The 16,788-nt window shown below is 26.9% G+C and overlaps 13 protein-coding genes across 13 annotated transcripts; 8 read left to right on the forward strand and 5 right to left on the reverse strand.

Moving 5' to 3' along the window:
- Nucleotides 1–48: 48 nt before the first annotated feature.
- Nucleotides 49–801, reverse strand: VNE69_02275 (uncharacterized protein; the record flags this gene model as incomplete). The annotated part of the gene is made up of 1 exon (XM_065472829.1): nucleotides 49–801. One exon carries the CDS (start codon nucleotides 799–801, stop codon nucleotides 49–51), a length of 753 nt encoding a protein of 250 aa, XP_065328901.1.
- Nucleotides 802–2,214: 1,413 nt separating this feature from the next.
- On the forward strand, nucleotides 2,215–2,802 carry VNE69_02276 (zinc finger C3H domain-containing protein; the record flags this gene model as incomplete). The annotated part of the gene is made up of 1 exon (XM_065472830.1): nucleotides 2,215–2,802. One exon carries the CDS (start codon nucleotides 2,215–2,217, stop codon nucleotides 2,800–2,802), a length of 588 nt encoding a protein of 195 aa, XP_065328902.1.
- Nucleotides 2,803–2,831: 29 nt separating this feature from the next.
- Nucleotides 2,832–5,294, reverse strand: VNE69_02277 (uncharacterized protein; the record flags this gene model as incomplete). Its single annotated transcript, XM_065472831.1, has 1 exon — nucleotides 2,832–5,294. One exon carries the CDS (start codon nucleotides 5,292–5,294, stop codon nucleotides 2,832–2,834), a length of 2,463 nt encoding a protein of 820 aa, XP_065328903.1.
- A 582-nt stretch (nucleotides 5,295–5,876) lies between these two features.
- On the forward strand, nucleotides 5,877–6,995 carry VNE69_02278 (saccharopine dehydrogenase (SCCPDH); the record flags this gene model as incomplete). Its single annotated transcript, XM_065472832.1, has 1 exon — nucleotides 5,877–6,995. The coding sequence occupies one exon, from the start codon at nucleotides 5,877–5,879 to the stop codon at nucleotides 6,993–6,995; it is 1,119 nt and encodes a 372-aa protein (XP_065328904.1).
- Nucleotides 6,996–7,012: 17 nt separating this feature from the next.
- On the reverse strand, nucleotides 7,013–8,140 carry VNE69_02279 (uncharacterized protein; the record flags this gene model as incomplete). The annotated part of the gene is made up of 1 exon (XM_065472833.1): nucleotides 7,013–8,140. One exon carries the CDS (start codon nucleotides 8,138–8,140, stop codon nucleotides 7,013–7,015), a length of 1,128 nt encoding a protein of 375 aa, XP_065328905.1.
- A 539-nt stretch (nucleotides 8,141–8,679) lies between these two features.
- On the forward strand, nucleotides 8,680–8,886 carry VNE69_02280 (ribosomal protein uS14; the record flags this gene model as incomplete). Its single annotated transcript, XM_065472834.1, has 1 exon — nucleotides 8,680–8,886. One exon carries the CDS (start codon nucleotides 8,680–8,682, stop codon nucleotides 8,884–8,886), a length of 207 nt encoding a protein of 68 aa, XP_065328906.1.
- A 32-nt stretch (nucleotides 8,887–8,918) lies between these two features.
- Nucleotides 8,919–9,587, reverse strand: VNE69_02281 (uncharacterized protein; the record flags this gene model as incomplete). Its single annotated transcript, XM_065472835.1, has 1 exon — nucleotides 8,919–9,587. The coding sequence occupies one exon, from the start codon at nucleotides 9,585–9,587 to the stop codon at nucleotides 8,919–8,921; it is 669 nt and encodes a 222-aa protein (XP_065328907.1).
- A 120-nt stretch (nucleotides 9,588–9,707) lies between these two features.
- On the reverse strand, nucleotides 9,708–10,277 carry VNE69_02282 (ribosomal protein uS7; the record flags this gene model as incomplete). Its single annotated transcript, XM_065472836.1, has 1 exon — nucleotides 9,708–10,277. The coding sequence occupies one exon, from the start codon at nucleotides 10,275–10,277 to the stop codon at nucleotides 9,708–9,710; it is 570 nt and encodes a 189-aa protein (XP_065328908.1).
- Nucleotides 10,278–10,308: 31 nt separating this feature from the next.
- On the forward strand, nucleotides 10,309–10,620 carry VNE69_02283 (uncharacterized protein; the record flags this gene model as incomplete). The annotated part of the gene is made up of 1 exon (XM_065472837.1): nucleotides 10,309–10,620. The coding sequence occupies one exon, from the start codon at nucleotides 10,309–10,311 to the stop codon at nucleotides 10,618–10,620; it is 312 nt and encodes a 103-aa protein (XP_065328909.1).
- Nucleotides 10,621–10,942: 322 nt separating this feature from the next.
- VNE69_02284 (T-complex protein 1 subunit zeta (CCT6)) lies at nucleotides 10,943–12,481 on the forward strand (the record flags this gene model as incomplete). The annotated part of the gene is made up of 1 exon (XM_065472838.1): nucleotides 10,943–12,481. One exon carries the CDS (start codon nucleotides 10,943–10,945, stop codon nucleotides 12,479–12,481), a length of 1,539 nt encoding a protein of 512 aa, XP_065328910.1.
- Nucleotides 12,482–12,766: 285 nt separating this feature from the next.
- Nucleotides 12,767–13,201, forward strand: VNE69_02285 (homeobox domain-containing protein 6; the record flags this gene model as incomplete). The annotated part of the gene is made up of 1 exon (XM_065472839.1): nucleotides 12,767–13,201. One exon carries the CDS (start codon nucleotides 12,767–12,769, stop codon nucleotides 13,199–13,201), a length of 435 nt encoding a protein of 144 aa, XP_065328911.1.
- Nucleotides 13,202–14,257: 1,056 nt separating this feature from the next.
- VNE69_02286 (putative heat repeat protein) lies at nucleotides 14,258–15,763 on the forward strand (the record flags this gene model as incomplete). Its single annotated transcript, XM_065472840.1, has 1 exon — nucleotides 14,258–15,763. The coding sequence occupies one exon, from the start codon at nucleotides 14,258–14,260 to the stop codon at nucleotides 15,761–15,763; it is 1,506 nt and encodes a 501-aa protein (XP_065328912.1).
- A 462-nt stretch (nucleotides 15,764–16,225) lies between these two features.
- VNE69_02287 (DNA-directed RNA polymerase II 16 kDa polypeptide) lies at nucleotides 16,226–16,582 on the forward strand (the record flags this gene model as incomplete). The annotated part of the gene is made up of 1 exon (XM_065472841.1): nucleotides 16,226–16,582. One exon carries the CDS (start codon nucleotides 16,226–16,228, stop codon nucleotides 16,580–16,582), a length of 357 nt encoding a protein of 118 aa, XP_065328913.1.
- Nucleotides 16,583–16,788: the final 206 nt, after the last annotated feature.

A 16,788-nucleotide genomic window follows, 5' to 3' on the forward strand; every position in this document is an offset into this window, starting at 1 on the left:
ATATGTAAAATAGTATATATTTACTATATAAATATAATTCTTCATTAATTAATGTATTCTCTTTTCATCTTTGTATATTTTATATTCTGTTTTACTTCTCTCTATCTTATAAATCTCATCTCTAATTATAAATACTCGCTCTCCTAATCCATCTTCTAAAATCTTCCCATAATTCACTACTTCCCCGTCTTCTTTATACTTCAGAATAAAAATCTTAGAAATATATAAATTAATATAATAAATATTCCTACTAATATTTATATTATTATTAATAATGAAATCTACTAAATCATCTATATTAATATTACTATCTACATTATCCATTCTGCCTCTCTTAATTTTAATAAAATAATCTTCATTCTCAAATTCTTGCTCTACTAAATATCCACTGGTACTTCTATTCTCTACATACACGAAATCTCTGCATCTAATGTAAAAATAGAACTCTACTTCTTTATTAGTCTCATTCTTACTATTTAATATGTCTAGTCCTCTGTCTATGTACTCTATACATGGTCTGATAATATTAATATTATCATTCATAATAATATCTTCTTTTACGCCGACTTGTCTTATAATTCCCTTATTCAGTAAATCATAAGTCGAGTTTAATGTGTCAACTTCGACTTTACAAAGATTTAACTGAGTCCTGAGCTCACTGAGAGTGTCTTCGGACGAATTTAATAAATGGAGATCATTCCAAGACTTGGAGAGTGGATCAAGAATATCTTCATAAATAGGAAGGTCGTCAGTGAAACCAAGTAAACGGGGCAAGTGGAGATCTTTAGTGTTGAACTTCATGGGTAAAAAGGAAACAAGAAAATATAAAAATAACATTAAGCCTTTCACACATAAAATCATGTATAAATATTTCTGTATTATGCTCATAGACGAGTCAAAGCAGAGGCCGCCATTCACTTCTATGTCTAAAACATTCGGGCTTCTTTTTGGATCTTCTCTAAATAATCTTGCTTAATCTTTTAAGCTTTGGAAAAATTGAGAGTTTAAATTCAGCTCTAGCTCTTTTCTATCTTGTCTTGATAGTTAATAAGCACTTCATTTCGCCCGCGTACGGGATTATAAAGACTTGATTTATAAACAGAAGCAGTATGGATTATGGGAGATCGTACTTATAGATAATTTTCATTGTCAATCTTTATCAAATTTAGCAATATCGACATCTACGTTGATCCTTTCCTATTATATTTTGTAAACATGTTTTAATAGATTGATATGTCATTATCCTTGCATTATCTAAAAATAACTAGTATCATAGGTAAATTATATCTAAATACATATTCTTACTTTATGTACCTATACTTAATCATTACAGGATAATTGTTATATGCCTGAATAATATGATTCATAAACTTATCCTCGTCATTTAATTTTTCCTGAAAAAATTTCATAATATTTATGCATATTTTTTTTCCTTAAATATTTTCTTAAATTAATTTGTTTGTCAAGACAAACAAATTGCCAAATAAAAATAAATACTTAAAAACAATTTCATTTTAAGTATAAACTAAATTTTCCATTTTATACCATGCCTAAGGTTAAAATTCAAAATTCTTTTTGTTTTTATGATTTTTTAATTTATCAAATCTTGTCGTGGCCTTAATTGAAACTTGACAGGCGTCTACTGACGATCGTTCTCCTACTAAATTTCGAGGAGAAATACTTTTTATTTTTTTTATATTAAAAATTTTTCTACTCCCTTAACATGTGGTATATTTACCTTGGCTTGTCTTCGTTGTCAGATCTCGTTTCCTACAACAGTAGTCATTTAATTTATCCTCAGTGCTTTTTAAATGACTCTTCCGATCCATTCGATATTTTTTGTTATATTAAAAATATGATGAATTTAATTTTATTCGTATTAGTAGCTGAAGGTTTGGTGATTGGATTTCATAAAAGAAGACGATTAATAAGATGTGGTGAAGGTGTTTATTTTTTATGGCATTCGTCTAAAATGGTACATAAATATGTAAACAATAAATGAAATTTACTTATTTATGTGTAGTTTGCATTTAATAATTTATTTCTCTTATAAAGAGTTCAGTTTTTTAATATGTCAATTTTTTCATTTATTATAACGGCTAAATAAAACTTAAATTAATATTTTTACACTATCTTTTTAAAAACATAATTTTTACAAATTGAGACATTTTACATTTTTTTGTTTTTTTTTACCGCCCTCTTAAAAACTAATCCATGTTTACAAATTTTTCTAACAAGTTTAAAAAGTTAAATGTTCCAACAAAACAAGATAAAAAATATTTATTAAAATATCGAACATATTCTGATGAATGTGTGGAAGCTATTTTATCACTTAAAAGTGACAATAATAAATTTAATATTTATCAAAATAAAAATATTGATGATAATAAAAATATTATTAGTTGCAATAATAATTTTGAAGACAATAGAAATAAAATTGAAGACAATAGTAATAAAATTAAAGACAATAGTAATAAAATTGAAGACAAAAGTAATAAAAACGATCTATTAGATAAATATATAAAGAAAAATAAAAAGCATAAAGTAGAAGAATCATCAGATAAAAAACCTTTTAATTATAGAACTTTACTCTGCAAATTTTTTCTAGTTAATGCTTGTACTAAAGGTGACGACTGTGGTTATTCACACGACACATCTCAATTTCCTTGTAAAGCGCATTTTGTCAGACAAAGTTGTAAACGGAAAAATTGTCTGTTTTCTCATGACCCAAATACGCTCGACAAACTAGACGAATGTTTAGAAGACAATAATTTAAGCAAGGTAGACTCGCCATTTTTCTAAAAAAAAATTTTATAAAAATAAACAATATTTTATTTATTATCGTTATTTTTCTTGTTTAGTTTTTCGTAATATTTTACTAAATTTCCTACTTTGTTTTTCCTGATGTTTTGTAATGTCTCGCTATAATTTGCACGGTCGTTTTCTATAAAAGTAATAGTAGAATTATTCGAATCGGAATCATTTTGAATAGACTGAACCTCGCTGTTGTCAGATAAATTTATCTCTATTTCGACATAATTTACTGGGCCTTCGGCGTTTTGTACTTCTTGCTTAGTTGATATTTCTGATGAATTTTTTAGCGGAACAGTGGCTTCTTTCTCAGATCTAGTAGATTTGGAAGAATCAACTTTGGACGAAATAAGTGGCTCAATGGGAGAAGTTTTAGTAAGATTTCTTACGGAGGCCCTGTCTGATTCATTTAAATGTACCGTTTTGGAAATTGATCTAATACTAAGATTTTCTTCCGATTTATTAAAACTAGTTGAAGTCGCCTTTGGTTTAATACTGAGATCTTTTACTGATTTATTCAAATTTGTATCAATTTTTGATTGACTGGCAACATCAACAGGACAAGCATTGGTAAGATTTTTGACTGATTCATTTAAATTTGACTTATTGCTTTGTTCTTTGACCGAGAGATTCGATTTTGTAGCAACTTTTGAATGAGAAAGATTATCAATTGGACAGGCATTGGTGAGATTTTTAACTGATTCATTTATATTTGACTTATTGCTTTGTTCTTTTGGCAAAAGATTTGATTTAGTAGCGACTTTTGAATGAGATAGATTATCAATTGGACAGGCATTAGTGAGATTTTTAATTGATTCATTTATATTTGACTTATTACTAGAACCTTCGACTGAACTATTTGCTTTGATTACAAAATTTTTTAGTGTTGATTTGTCGTCATTCTGAGTTCGTTTAACAGACATTTCTGCTTCGTTCTCATTTTTTGATGTTTTAATATTAAAATTTGTCAAAGTAGAATACTTGTCCGACTCATTGGGCGCCAAGTTGATCGGGTTGTTTTTAATTTGTTCTTTTAATAATTCATTTACAATTGCAACTTCGGCCTTTTCTTCATTAGAGATGAGTTTTTCTTCTTCCACGATGTTTTCCTTTTCTAATAGCTTACTATTGTGTTCAACAAGTTCATTTACAATAATTTCGCTTTCCCCGAGACCTAAAACCTCTGCGAGTGTTTCTGTTCCCATAGAAATTGTAGTGTCTTCTCCAGCATTCTTGGCAATTTCTTCAATTATCTTTTTACTGCCTTGATCTATTGTTTCCTTGTTGTTTATCATTCGCTCCCATTCTTCATTTAGACCATATATATCTTTTTGGTTTATTACGTTTTTACCATGATGTTCAATGGGACATGGTGATGCACAAGTCGTATTTGGTGGTAATTTCTTTTCTACTACATCTATCGAAACATGTTCTCCTTCTAGAAGCGACTTAGCTGAATCTTCTTTAGATTCGTCCGGTTTGTCTTTTACTAATCTTACTGACATATTACCTCCTACTAGTAAAGGCTGTATATTAGGCGGGATTTCTTCCATTGTATTTAGTGCTTTATTTTCCTCTTCTAATGCAGATTCTATATTCCGATTTTCATTGTCTACTACTAAATTTAAAGGTATATTTTCTTCTTCTAATAAAGATTTAATTTTTTTATATTCTTCTTCGTAAGTTACTGAATTTGACAACGTTGTCTCTTCATGTGTAGCTTCATAAGTCACTTCCTCGCTTGAACTATCAAATGCGCTTTTAGTAATAAGACCTTCTTCATCAGAATTAATACTACAAGACGAAAAAGGTTCCGAGTTATGATCTTCATAATAATTATGTTCAGCGCATGTACATTTATCACTTGAAATTCCATGTCCACAATAACAAATAACCAATACATTGTCTTTCACATCATTACAATGGGATATTTCTAATATAGTAGGCTGGTTTTCTTTTATTGGTTCTACATGAGAATTTTTTATTTCTTTAACGATTTTTTGCAATTTTTTTTGATATGATTCTTTTTTCTCGTTTGGCGATTTAATTGTACTGTATATCTGATTATTAATATCATCTTCGACGTAGTGATTTATCTCATATGAATTGATTTTACCTTCTTCGTTGACTATAAAAACATCAAAAGTACTAGCAGTGGTAGTATTCTTTTTTACATCTTTTAATAATTCTGGTATAGCATTTGAGAATACACATGCAGCGCCTAATACGACAGATGGATCGTTTTGAATGGTTTCTAATTTATTTTTTTCAATTTCGGATTCGATATTTTCAAGATCAATTTGCGATTCATGTAGACTTTTCTCTTGTGTGTTTTCAACTGTCGTTTTATTAGTACTTTTCAAATTTTCATCTTCTTGCGTCTCTTTTTCAAGTGGTAAAGTTTTATTAGGTTTATTAGCATTTGTCTTTTCAATTAGTCTACTAATACTTTTTTTAATAGGATCATCATTGTTATTATTCATTATAACTATGGGGAATACTGTTTTTATATTTAATTTTATATTAGTAACCAATAAAAAATCTTTATCTTTTATTGGGTAGTTAATTACCAATGAAAAAAAATTTTGAATTTTTACACCTTTATAGTATTGGTTGTAATAACGTGTTAAAATGTATATTGAGCAAAAATATTCGTAAAATGTCTTTTTTATTTAATCATATCAAAAGACTTCATAGGTGTTTCTTTAAAAAAGATTTGACGGGTTAATCGCTTCGAAAAAACAAATGTAAAAAATTTTAATTAAAACGTGTTTTATTAAAAAAACACTTGTGTAATTTTATATAACGATCACGAACATCAAATTATAATAACTTAGATCAAATTGATATGATCAAAAATATACCAATGTTGATCAATATTGTGCAATTCTGAAGCTTTAAGTAAAATTTGTTGAAAAAAAAATTAAACACCCCATTAATAAGTCAAATATTGTAAAATCCGTGCATATTTTTATAAATCGCTAATTTTTTTTTTGTTTTCTTCATTTGTTTTTTTTGATATTTTTGACATTAAGTTTAAAATGTTTTCTTTTTGTGCCCTCAGAATGGACAAAGAGTATGACATTATTCTATACGGAGCCAGTAGTTATACTGCTGGTTATATAATTCCATATTTGGAAAATTATGATCTTAAAATAGGTTTGGCTTCTCGAAATATTTCTAATTTAGAAAGTTCAAATCTTCCTAAGATTCAGTGCGAATTAACAGAGGCGCCATCCCAAACAAACATTTTGATTAATTGTGCAGGCCCGTATCATTTGATAGGCGAGGAAATTATTAAATCTTGTATCAGAAATAAGACTCATTACATCGATTTGTGTGGCGAAGTACATTTTATCAAGTATATTTACAATAAATATCATAATGAAGCCTTAAAAGAAGGTCTTTTTATAATTCAGGCCTGTGGTTTTGATTCGTTAATCGCTGATCTTGGAAATGAAATTATTAAAAATAAATTTGATAAAGACGTAGAAGTTAGAAGTGTGTTAGAATTAGAAAATCCCATTTTAAATTTTGGAACATGGGAAAGTTTAATAAATTCAATCTCAAGATATACGAAAAATACTATTATTAGTGAAGTTAGAGGAAATGTTAAGTGTCCATCGTATTATTATGATGAAAATATAAAATCTTACGTGGTTAAATTTAGAGGCTCCGACCATTTTGTGGTGACTAGCACGCAGAAACTTCTAAGAGAGTGCAATATCAAAACATGTAAATACGAAGCGTATTTAAAAACAGGAAATATTTTTTTATATTTCTTATACTTTGCATTGATTTCTTTAATGTGCAAGTTTAACTTTGGTAAAAACTTGTTACTTCGTTTTTATAAATTTTTCAGTTATAATTTAGTTGAGAAATCTCCTAGTAGGGAAATTGTAAAAAGAGGCTCTTTTACTTTATCTTTTGAAGGTGTTGGTATGAAGAATTTGGATTATAAAACTAAACATTTAGTAATATCTGGTCCAGACGTGTATACCACGACAGGTATTTGTATAAGTCAAGCATCATTAGTACTACATGAAATGATCAAATCAAGACAAGACGGGAAAAATATATCAAATTTACCTGGTGGCGTAGTGACGCCTGGATTTGTATTTAGAGAAACAAATTTGAAAGAAAAACTTAGAAATTTGGGAATTATTTTTAATATTAAAGAATAAAAATTTTTACTTTTTTTTTATACATTAAAAAGGTCTAAAAGCTTATTTTTTGTGGATTCTTGGTAGTCACATAGATAATTCAAATAATACTCTAAAATTCTACTCTCATGTAAAATTACTCGTTGCATATTGTCTTCATTCATATTCTCAAAAATAAAAATTAATTTTTTAATTTCTTCTTCTTGAAATTTATCAAGAGTTTTATATAAATCTTTATCATTCCCATTTTCTCTAATAAAATGTTCAATAAGTATTGACCTATGGTAAAAAGCTTCATCAATTTTTTCTCTATAAATATTTTGTCTCAATTCTAAACAACTTATTAAATATTCAATTATTTGTTTCTTTTTGTCCATAAATGATCTATTTATTGTATTCACATGTAAAATTTTTATAGATTCAAGAAAACTAGAGATAGTTTTCTTTACTAAATCTTTTTTTTTGTAAATAGTTAATTTTTTACAAAGATTTAATAAAAGTGCTGGACTGAAAATCGCGCCACCTAAATTTAAAGAAATCTTTGATTCATAAATTTGAGATTTTGATAAATCGATATTTTCTCTGTAAAACTCAAATCTTTCTTTTAATAAGTTGACTGCTAGACCATCTTCTCCGTCTTTCGATTTACATAATGCTTGTATCATTCGTATATAACTTTTGTCTTTATTATCTTCCACTAAAACAAGTTTATTTTGTATTCTAGAGTCTAATTCTAAAATTCTATCTCTTGTTATTGACTGAGCTATCTGCGATTTATCAAGTTCAAAATATTTATTTCTTAAGTTTAACATGTTTTTTAGGTATTGATTGTCAAGTTTGACGGTATTAGAAAAGTTATTAAAAAATTTTCTAACTTCTGGTTTAATTATTAAAAGTTTTTTAGCCTGTAAAACAGTTTTTTGTAAAAAATTTTCTAGCTCTTTTTCTTTTATTACGCCTACAGATACTAAAAAGACGATGGAATCTATTGCTATAAAACTTTCATATAAAATTTCTCTGCTTAAATTTTTTACAGGAGGAATGTTCATGTCGTCTATGGTGTATAAAGAGATATTTCGTTTTACTTTTGTATCTTCAATCAATCTTATTGATTTATTAGGTTTATAGGATAAAAAAGTAGTAATTAAAAGATAAATGGTATTCATTTGTTATTGTTGTTATATACGCAATAATTTGAACTTGAAACAATCATTTAGTCTAAAAAACAATATAAAACAAATATAATTAAAAATGAACATAAAATGACAGACGTAAAATATAATTAAAGATCTTTTTTCATTATAAATAAACATAAAAATATATGTAAAACTTTGAATACTACAAGTATATTCCTAAAATATAAAACCAAATTTCTGATACATTAGTAAACAATTGAAAACTTAACAGCCTTAATTTAACGAGAAAGATTTAAATGAAAATTTTTTTACAAAATTAATTACAAAAGATAATTGTTATTTAATAGAACACTATAAATTGTGAGCTTAACTATAATTTATATTTCAGATGGTATATTTGAAGTTTTGATTTTAAATTTAGATTTTGCATTTTACTTTAACAAATGTGTGCTCGAATAAATAAGCCACAAAATCATTGACATTTTCCAATAAATTTATCAAAAATGCATTTTTATTTTGCCGTTACATTCCAAATGCATTTTTATTTTTTTTAAATTTCACCCCCTAAAATGAATCTTGCTGATATTCTCGATGTCCCAATAAAACAAAATGAACCCAAAGGCCCATTTTCTCATAAAGTAGCAACAAATGAAGAAGCCAAAAAATGCAGAGCTTGCAGTGGATTTAGAGGAATAATTTTTAAATATGACATGACTATTTGTAGAAGATGTTTTAGAGAATACGCTAAAGATATTGGATTTAATGTTTACGATTAAATATTTTAATTTTTAACCAGTTTTATTTTTTTTTATTGTCCTAAATTTACTATGCTCGATTTTCTCACCTTTCTATTTTTCTTTGGACTTTGATTGACCGGGACGTCTTTTACTTTTTTCTCGGGTTTTTTTTCTTTTTTAAAATCAAAAGTAAGATGCGGAATCAATAAATAACAAAACATGATGGCGAAAACAAAGTAATCTGGTACTTTATGGATTTTAAATGCACTTATTAATCCCAAATTGATAATAAAAAATCTCAAATCTTTTTTTGTATAAATTAATTCACTATTAAGAAGTATTTTAGAGAATATTTTTGAAAATACGTCAGATACGATTAAATAAGAAATGACATTTGTAAGATTTTCCGTATTATTTTTTAAACTTACGTAAAACAAAGAAGTTCCAATTATTGGTAAAATTTTTCCAATTTTTTTAAGAATTTTAAACTTGTGTAATTGAGAGAAGATCAATAAAGTAACAAAAAACACGACAAGTAAATCTGGTGAGAAAGAAAATTGTCTGTAAATTATATTTCCTATTAGTGGTCCACCAAAAGATATAATAAATCCAGGAATAAACATTGACTCTACATTGGCTTCTATTCCTTGATCGTGTAAATTAGATAAAGTGTTGAAAACATTTCCTATTGTAATTAATGGTAGAAGTTTTTTTACGTCCATATCTAGCAAATTTCTCATATTAAAAAACAATCAATAAAATTTTTATAAAAAAAAACAAAAACAAAAAGGATGAAACAAATTGTTTGACACATGAAACACACAATTTTAACAGGTACCAATTAAATTTAAACTTTTAATTTAACGATTAGATTTAGCAATCCTTTCTATTTCTTCTCTTTTTTTGACTGCGTAAGAATTTTGACTATTAGCAGCAGCGTTGTTTAACTCGTCGGCGATACACTCGGCAAGACTTTTTCTAGATTTAAAAGCAGAAGATCTAATTCCATTAGATAAAAGTTGTATAGCCAAACTGACTCTTTTAGAAGGAGACACGTCTACAGCAGTCCTCTTCATTGACCCTCCTCTTCCTACTCTAGCAGTGTCTTCTCTTGGCCCTGCGTTTATTATAGCATCTACTAAAACTTGAAGTGGATTTTTTTTAGTAAGACAATTAATAATAACAAAAGCGTCTTCCACACAAACATTAGCTAATCTTTTCTTACCACTATTTCTACCATTTCTCATTAGGGAATTGACAAACCTATTGATGATAGATAAATTGGCTTTAGTTTTGCTTTTTATTATAGCTCTAGATCCTTCATGAGGAATAATAAATCTTCTTGATAAATTAATATAAGAAGAAATAGATTCGTCTGAGCAGTTAACATCATCATAGGAATATTTTTCGAATAATTTGATGTCGGCCATTTGGGGCAAAAAAATTTTAAAAATGATATTTTTGAGAAACAGAGTAGATTTTACATTTAAAACAAATAAGAGTCCTTTTATAGAATGCGGACTAGGAGATACATTCTATGTACTGGTTTATGGAGAGAATACTGTTGTTTTTAATAATAAAAGTGAAAAAATATGCTATCCAATACCAGTGCATTATCCGTCTTTTGTAGTGTCGTTTAACGGCAGACAAACAAACTTTGAAGAAATTTTCATTTTTAATAATGAAGAAGATAAAGAAAAAATGCGGAATTTTGTTAGAAATAGTAATTTGGGCCAAGGGAAAATAATTAGGGAGTTTGTAGGATTAAAATAAAAGTTGTTTTTGTTTTTAATATGTGCCTCTACCTTTCATTTATTATCTTATTTGTTAAATGCAAGTATGCAATAATATATTGTTAATCTAAAATACATTATAATATTAGCAGTTATTTATAGTTTTTAATACCTTCTTGACTAATTTTGGGAAGATTTTTAGTATTTTAATTCTTATAATTAGTGATCGATATTTTTTATTCAATTTTGTCTCTTTTAATTTCATTAGTTCTTTACATACTTACAAAATATTTTATTCATTATTAGTAATATAATTTTTTTAAGTAAATCTTCTTATTTTTCCGTTATTTTTTGGCCCTAAAATGCAATCTACACAGTCTGATGCTCAGATTACTCAATCAGGGCAAGCTATAAAAATGAACAATGCTACTTGCGAATCTCTAAAATCTTTATTTTCTGTTTCATTGGGCCCAAATGGAACTTATAAAGCGATAATTACACCAGGACAAACACTTACAATTACGAAGAATGGCAATGTCTTATGTAAAGATATACAATTTATTAACCCAACATCAATAATTATTACAAAAGCCGCGGCTTCTTTATATAGTACATATGGAGATGGTAGTATATCTTTTATAGTCCTCTGTTCTGATATATTTAATTCGGCCTATAAATATTTTCAAGATGGTGTGTCAATAACGTCAATTTGCACTGGTCTTCAAAATTGTATAACTGACATATCGAAATATATTGAAAGTTTATCTATCGGATTAGAAAATGATGATCAGTTAAACGAGTTATCTTATAATTTACTAAATACAAAACTAAGTAAACAGAATTCTAAACTTATTTCACCAATGATAACTAAAGCTATAAAAAATATTTCCAAGTCTCAATTCCAAGATGTCAATATGGTAGAAGTTATAAAAATGAATGAAGGAGATGTGAACGATACCAAATATATTGATGGACTAGTTTTAGACCACGGAAATAGGCACTACGGCATGCCTACTAAATTATCTGACGTCGTAGTAATGGTTACTAATATGTCATTAGAATATGAAAAACCAGAAATAAACGCGCAATTTGTTTATAGCAGCAGTAAACAAAGAGAAGAACTTGTAAAAAACGAAAGAGAGTTTATTCTGAAGAAAGCGCAACTTATTGGTGAGTTCGCTGATAAAATTAAAAATGAAATGGGAAAAAGCTTACTATTGATTTCTGAAAAAGGTATAGATCCATTTTCTCTCGATATTCTAGCGAAACACAACATTTTAGCTTTAAGAAGAGCCAAGAGGCGCAATATGGAAAGGCTCATGTACATGTGCGGAGGAAACATTATTAGTGAAATTTCTCAATTAGATGTCAGAAACTTGGGATATTGCGCAAATGTGCGAGTCGTAAATATTGGCGAAGAAAAATACACCTACTTAGAAGGAACTCCATATAAAGGATCTTGTACCATTTTAATTAGAGCAGATACTGATAATGAAATGAATAAGATGAATAATGCGATAAGAGGAACTCTTAAAGTATGCCATAACACTTATAAAGACAAGAGAATTATTTTAGGAGGTGTAAATTTGTACCAGAAACTAGTTAGATTCCTTAATTCTCGACTACAAGAAATTAATGAAAAAGACGTAATTGGCTACGAAATTCTGAAACAAGCTTATACTAATATGATAAAATATTTATTAAGAAATAAAGGTAGTAATATTCATGAAGAATTAGTGAAAATATTAAGAGAAGATATAAAACACGAAGAAGTTTATGATTCATTTACAGTCGTATCAGGTGTATTAAATAATAGTGCTGTAGTTTCAATGAGCCTTTTAATGGTCGATGAAATTATAAAAGCAGGTAAATGTGTGAAAGAAGAGAAAACTCCCAATTAAACATTTTAATTTATTAATTGTTAATTAAATTTGACGCGAAATTTAATTTAAAACACCACACAGTTTGTTTCGGATTTGTTTGTTTTTTATTGATAAATTATTTATTTTTTTTATTTATCATTTTGCTAAAAATTATTTATAAATTAGATTAGTTTCTTTTTTGTAACAAAAAATATTGAACAATTAATCTCTAAAAATACCAGACACCACGTCATAGTTGGTTTGTACAAAGTTTGAAACATTTTAATATTTTTTGATTATTAATATTGATTAATTTATCCTATAATGATGAAGAGCGAATATAAAAAAAATCAGAATTATAAAAAACCACGTACTAATATTGATAAATTGAAAAGAAGTACAAGAAGAAATGCTAATAGTAAAAATAAAGGTACAGGTAGAAAAAGAGTGCGTACTGTTATGGATGCGAATCAAAGTAAAATTTTAATTGATAGTTTTTTAAAAAACTCGTTTCCGTCTACAGAATTACGAGATGAATTGAGTCGATCACTTAAAATAAAATCGAGAACAATACAGATTTGGTTTCAAAATCAGAGACAAAAAATTAAAAATAAAAATTTGGCTTTATCAAAAAACGAAGATGAATATCCTGGAATGCCGTTTAGAAGTTTAAATATTTTGGCCACTGCAGCTGTTGCGACCTTATATGAAAAAGAAATGAATAAAGAAGATGATGATAAGCCGATTGATTCTCAATAGAAGAAGGTAATTTTAGTTTCCTAATATAATGGACAATAAGTTATAACTTCGTTTGAAATGTCGTTATTAATTAATAAAAACTTATTTTCAATCTTTATTAATTTTTCGTCATTGACATGGCGATTGATGTGTCGTTAAAAAAATCAAATTTTGCTTTAGAAAACTTTGTAAGCCTCGTTTTTTAGTTAACGCCGAGACTTATTTTGACACCACATCCAAAATGTCATATTTGATTAATAATGAGTTATAAAAAAACAAGTATGTATATTTTGGATTGTTCGTTATAAAAACACAGAAATGCTTTCTCCCGTCAAAAATCAATTAACAATTTATTAGAAATTTCGTTTTTAATGTCAATCTTAAATTTTTTAATTTACTTGAAATATTGATAAGATTTTACTAGGGGTTTTGAGATTGAATTTGTACGTTAAATTGCATTTTAAAATGTAAAATTAGTAACATTGTATAATCTCATGATTTTTATACTGTTGGATATAAATGTTGCTTAAAAAAACAATATTGAGGTATGGCAGTTTAAAATTTAGAAAAAAAACATCTATTTATTGCTGAATCCTACAATAATAAACAACCTTAGTATTTTATGACTCGTGACAAGATATGTAAAAAAGGTCAGCTTATAAAGAGAACCCTGTTTTCATGACATGCCGAAATTTAGCTTTATCAAAACAAGAATTTTTTAAACGGCTTGAAAATACTTTCAAGGTAGGACACTATACCTAAGCTAAGGTAAAAAGAAGTTTAACATAGAAGTATATGTCATTGGTCTGTTCTCCTGTATTAACTAAATGAAGGAACTTATTAGCCTAATAAATTACTCAAAACCATCAAACATTTGCTTTTAAATGTATTAAAAAGAAATCATTGTCTTTTACTTTTAATTGATTCCCACACAAAGTAACTTACTTTATTTTGTTATAAAATTTTGATAAAAATAAATTTCTAAAAATTTCCTTTTAATTTTGCAGCAAGTTTTTACAAATCTTAGCTCTAGATACAATAAAATCCATTTCTTTTTTTTGTGTTTACCCTTTTCTCATGCAGACAATATCTTTTTATATTTATTTAAACAGACTTTACAAATCTGATAAACTTCTTGCTATTAATAATATCAAACAACGTCCTAAAAATATTCCACTTCTTCTTAAATATCTCCGTCATGATTTTTTAGAAGACTTAGGAATTTACACTAAAGATATTACAAAACAAATAATATCTTACAACACCTCCCATTATTTTATAAATTACAGATCTTATGATATAAAATACAACATTTTAAATTTACTTAATGAACGAAATCTTGATAAATTTGATAGCCTTTTTTTACTGGATTTTAATATGTCATTTAATAGAAATTTTTTTTCTATTGATTTATCGCCTTTCGTCTTGGAACTCGTTAAAAAACGAGAAATAAATTTAAATTTTATTAAATTAGTCAAATATGTGAGTCCTAATACTTTTTGGGACTTGATAAGACAAAATTATAATTTATTAAAATTTTTATTAGTACATGATAAAAGTTTATTAGATGATAAAAAAGTCTTAATGAGTCTTTTAGGTACAAATTTGACAGATTTAGTTATTCTTAGTCTTCCTTATAAAGAGTGGGCGAGTATTCGCCCACATATTTCTGATGGATTTATTAAAAAATATTTTTATAAATTTAATATTGTCGATCTTCTGGTACTAAAAGATGCGAAATTCGTATGGAATATTTTGAAAAATGAATCTTATAAGGTGAGATATCAAATGTATTCAGAAATGAAAGTTGATAATAAAATTTTAAATTTTGTAAGACAAGATTTGAAAAATCTTGTAAAAAGCAATTATAAAATGATATCTAAGAAATATAAGTCTAATTTAGTGGATACTATAAGTATTATTAAAGAAATAGTCGACCAGATTGTTATATTTCCGCCTCTTATTGAATTATCTTATTCTGTAATTAGCGAATTAGAAGACATTGCTAAAGATATTTGCATGTTTTATATTCTGAAATTTATTAGTGAAAAGTCTAGTTTCATTACTGGCTCTTCGTTTTCTCGATGGTATTTTAACTTAGTTAGATTTATTAAGCTGTTTTATCAGGAAGTAGACTCGTCTGGTTTACAAGATCTTATAGACTTGTATATAGAGAACAAGAAGTACAGTTGTGTCTTATTATTTGAGATTACTAAAACTAGTAGTAAGTTAAAAGACATAAATGAGATATTCTTGTATGAAGATTATGATATTAAACTTAAAGACGATGTTTACGAGAGATATCAAGTAATATTAAAACCAGAAGTAAAAAAATGTAATATAAAATATTTGACGAGTTATGAGGTCAGTAAAATGGATTTGGAGTGTACAGATTTTGAATATGAAGAGGAATATTTGTATGTTAGAAATGTGGCGAGATTAATTTCTCAGAATATTAAAAAAGTCGAAGATTTTGAAAAAATAAAAAAATTTTTTATGAAATGTTGTAGTAGCCAGGAGGAAGATATAAGATTGATAGGGAATTCAATGATCAGTAAGATAGAAATATTTAATAAAAAATGAAATATAAAAAAAAAAATAAAACATTTATGAAATTGGTATGTCTTAAGAAATATGTAATAATTTTATATAAATAGGGTTATATTCATTTGTTTTTTTAAGTTGTCTTTTTTTACGGGCTAATGCCCAAGAAAACTAAGCTTAGATTTTTCTTGTTTGCTGAAGGTTTAAAATCCACTATTAAGTTAAGAGCTCTTTAAGAAAAAATAATTAAAATTAAAAAAACACAAATTAGAAAAGACATGCAGTTGGAAATATAAACAGTAGATTTAAAACAAGGATATTAAGAGATTTTTATAAAATCGACATTATGTAAAATTCTAAGATCATAAACAAACATCTTATGATATTTTGTCCTACATATATTCATCAATAAAAATGCTTTTGCTATTTGTTTTAGTGTTTTATAAATCACAAATTTCACTTTTTTATAAAATATTAATTTTTATTAAAAACTGGGGTATGATGGAAATTGATGAACAAGATTTACGAGATGCTCACCCTGTCACATTAGCCGAAGTCAAATATTTACTGGAAGATGTAAAAGAAAGATCTTCTCTAGATAACAGATCGTCATCTTACAAAATACTCAAACAAACATTAAATTATGTGGAAAAATTTTGTAAAATTGAAGAAAAAAGCATGGCTGAAGATTTAAGATCTTCATTGTTCAATTGTGGATGTAATGAAGTGGAAATCGCACTTTTGGGGTCGATTTTTCCACAGTCTGTGGATGAAGCGAAAATGTTGATACCGTCTTTGAAAAATAAAGATAACGCAGTTTTGAGTAAAATAGTAGATTTAGTAATTAAATATATTTAAAAGTATACAAAATTATAAGGTAACGTCTTCTTTTATAATTTAGAATATTGACTCTACGTAGATGATTTTGTAACGTAATTATATATATAGCAGCATATAATACTGTCTATGTAGTGGAAAATAATTTTTAGACGTTTTATTTTGTGTTAACAATGTATATGAAATTATATTATTTGGTTTGAAATTTGTTTGCGTGTGAACAACAA

The sequence above is a fragment of the Vairimorpha necatrix genome, chromosome 2 (genome assembly GCF_036630325.1).
Source record: "Vairimorpha necatrix chromosome 2, complete sequence".
Classification (NCBI taxonomy): domain Eukaryota; kingdom Fungi; phylum Microsporidia; family Nosematidae; genus Vairimorpha; species Vairimorpha necatrix.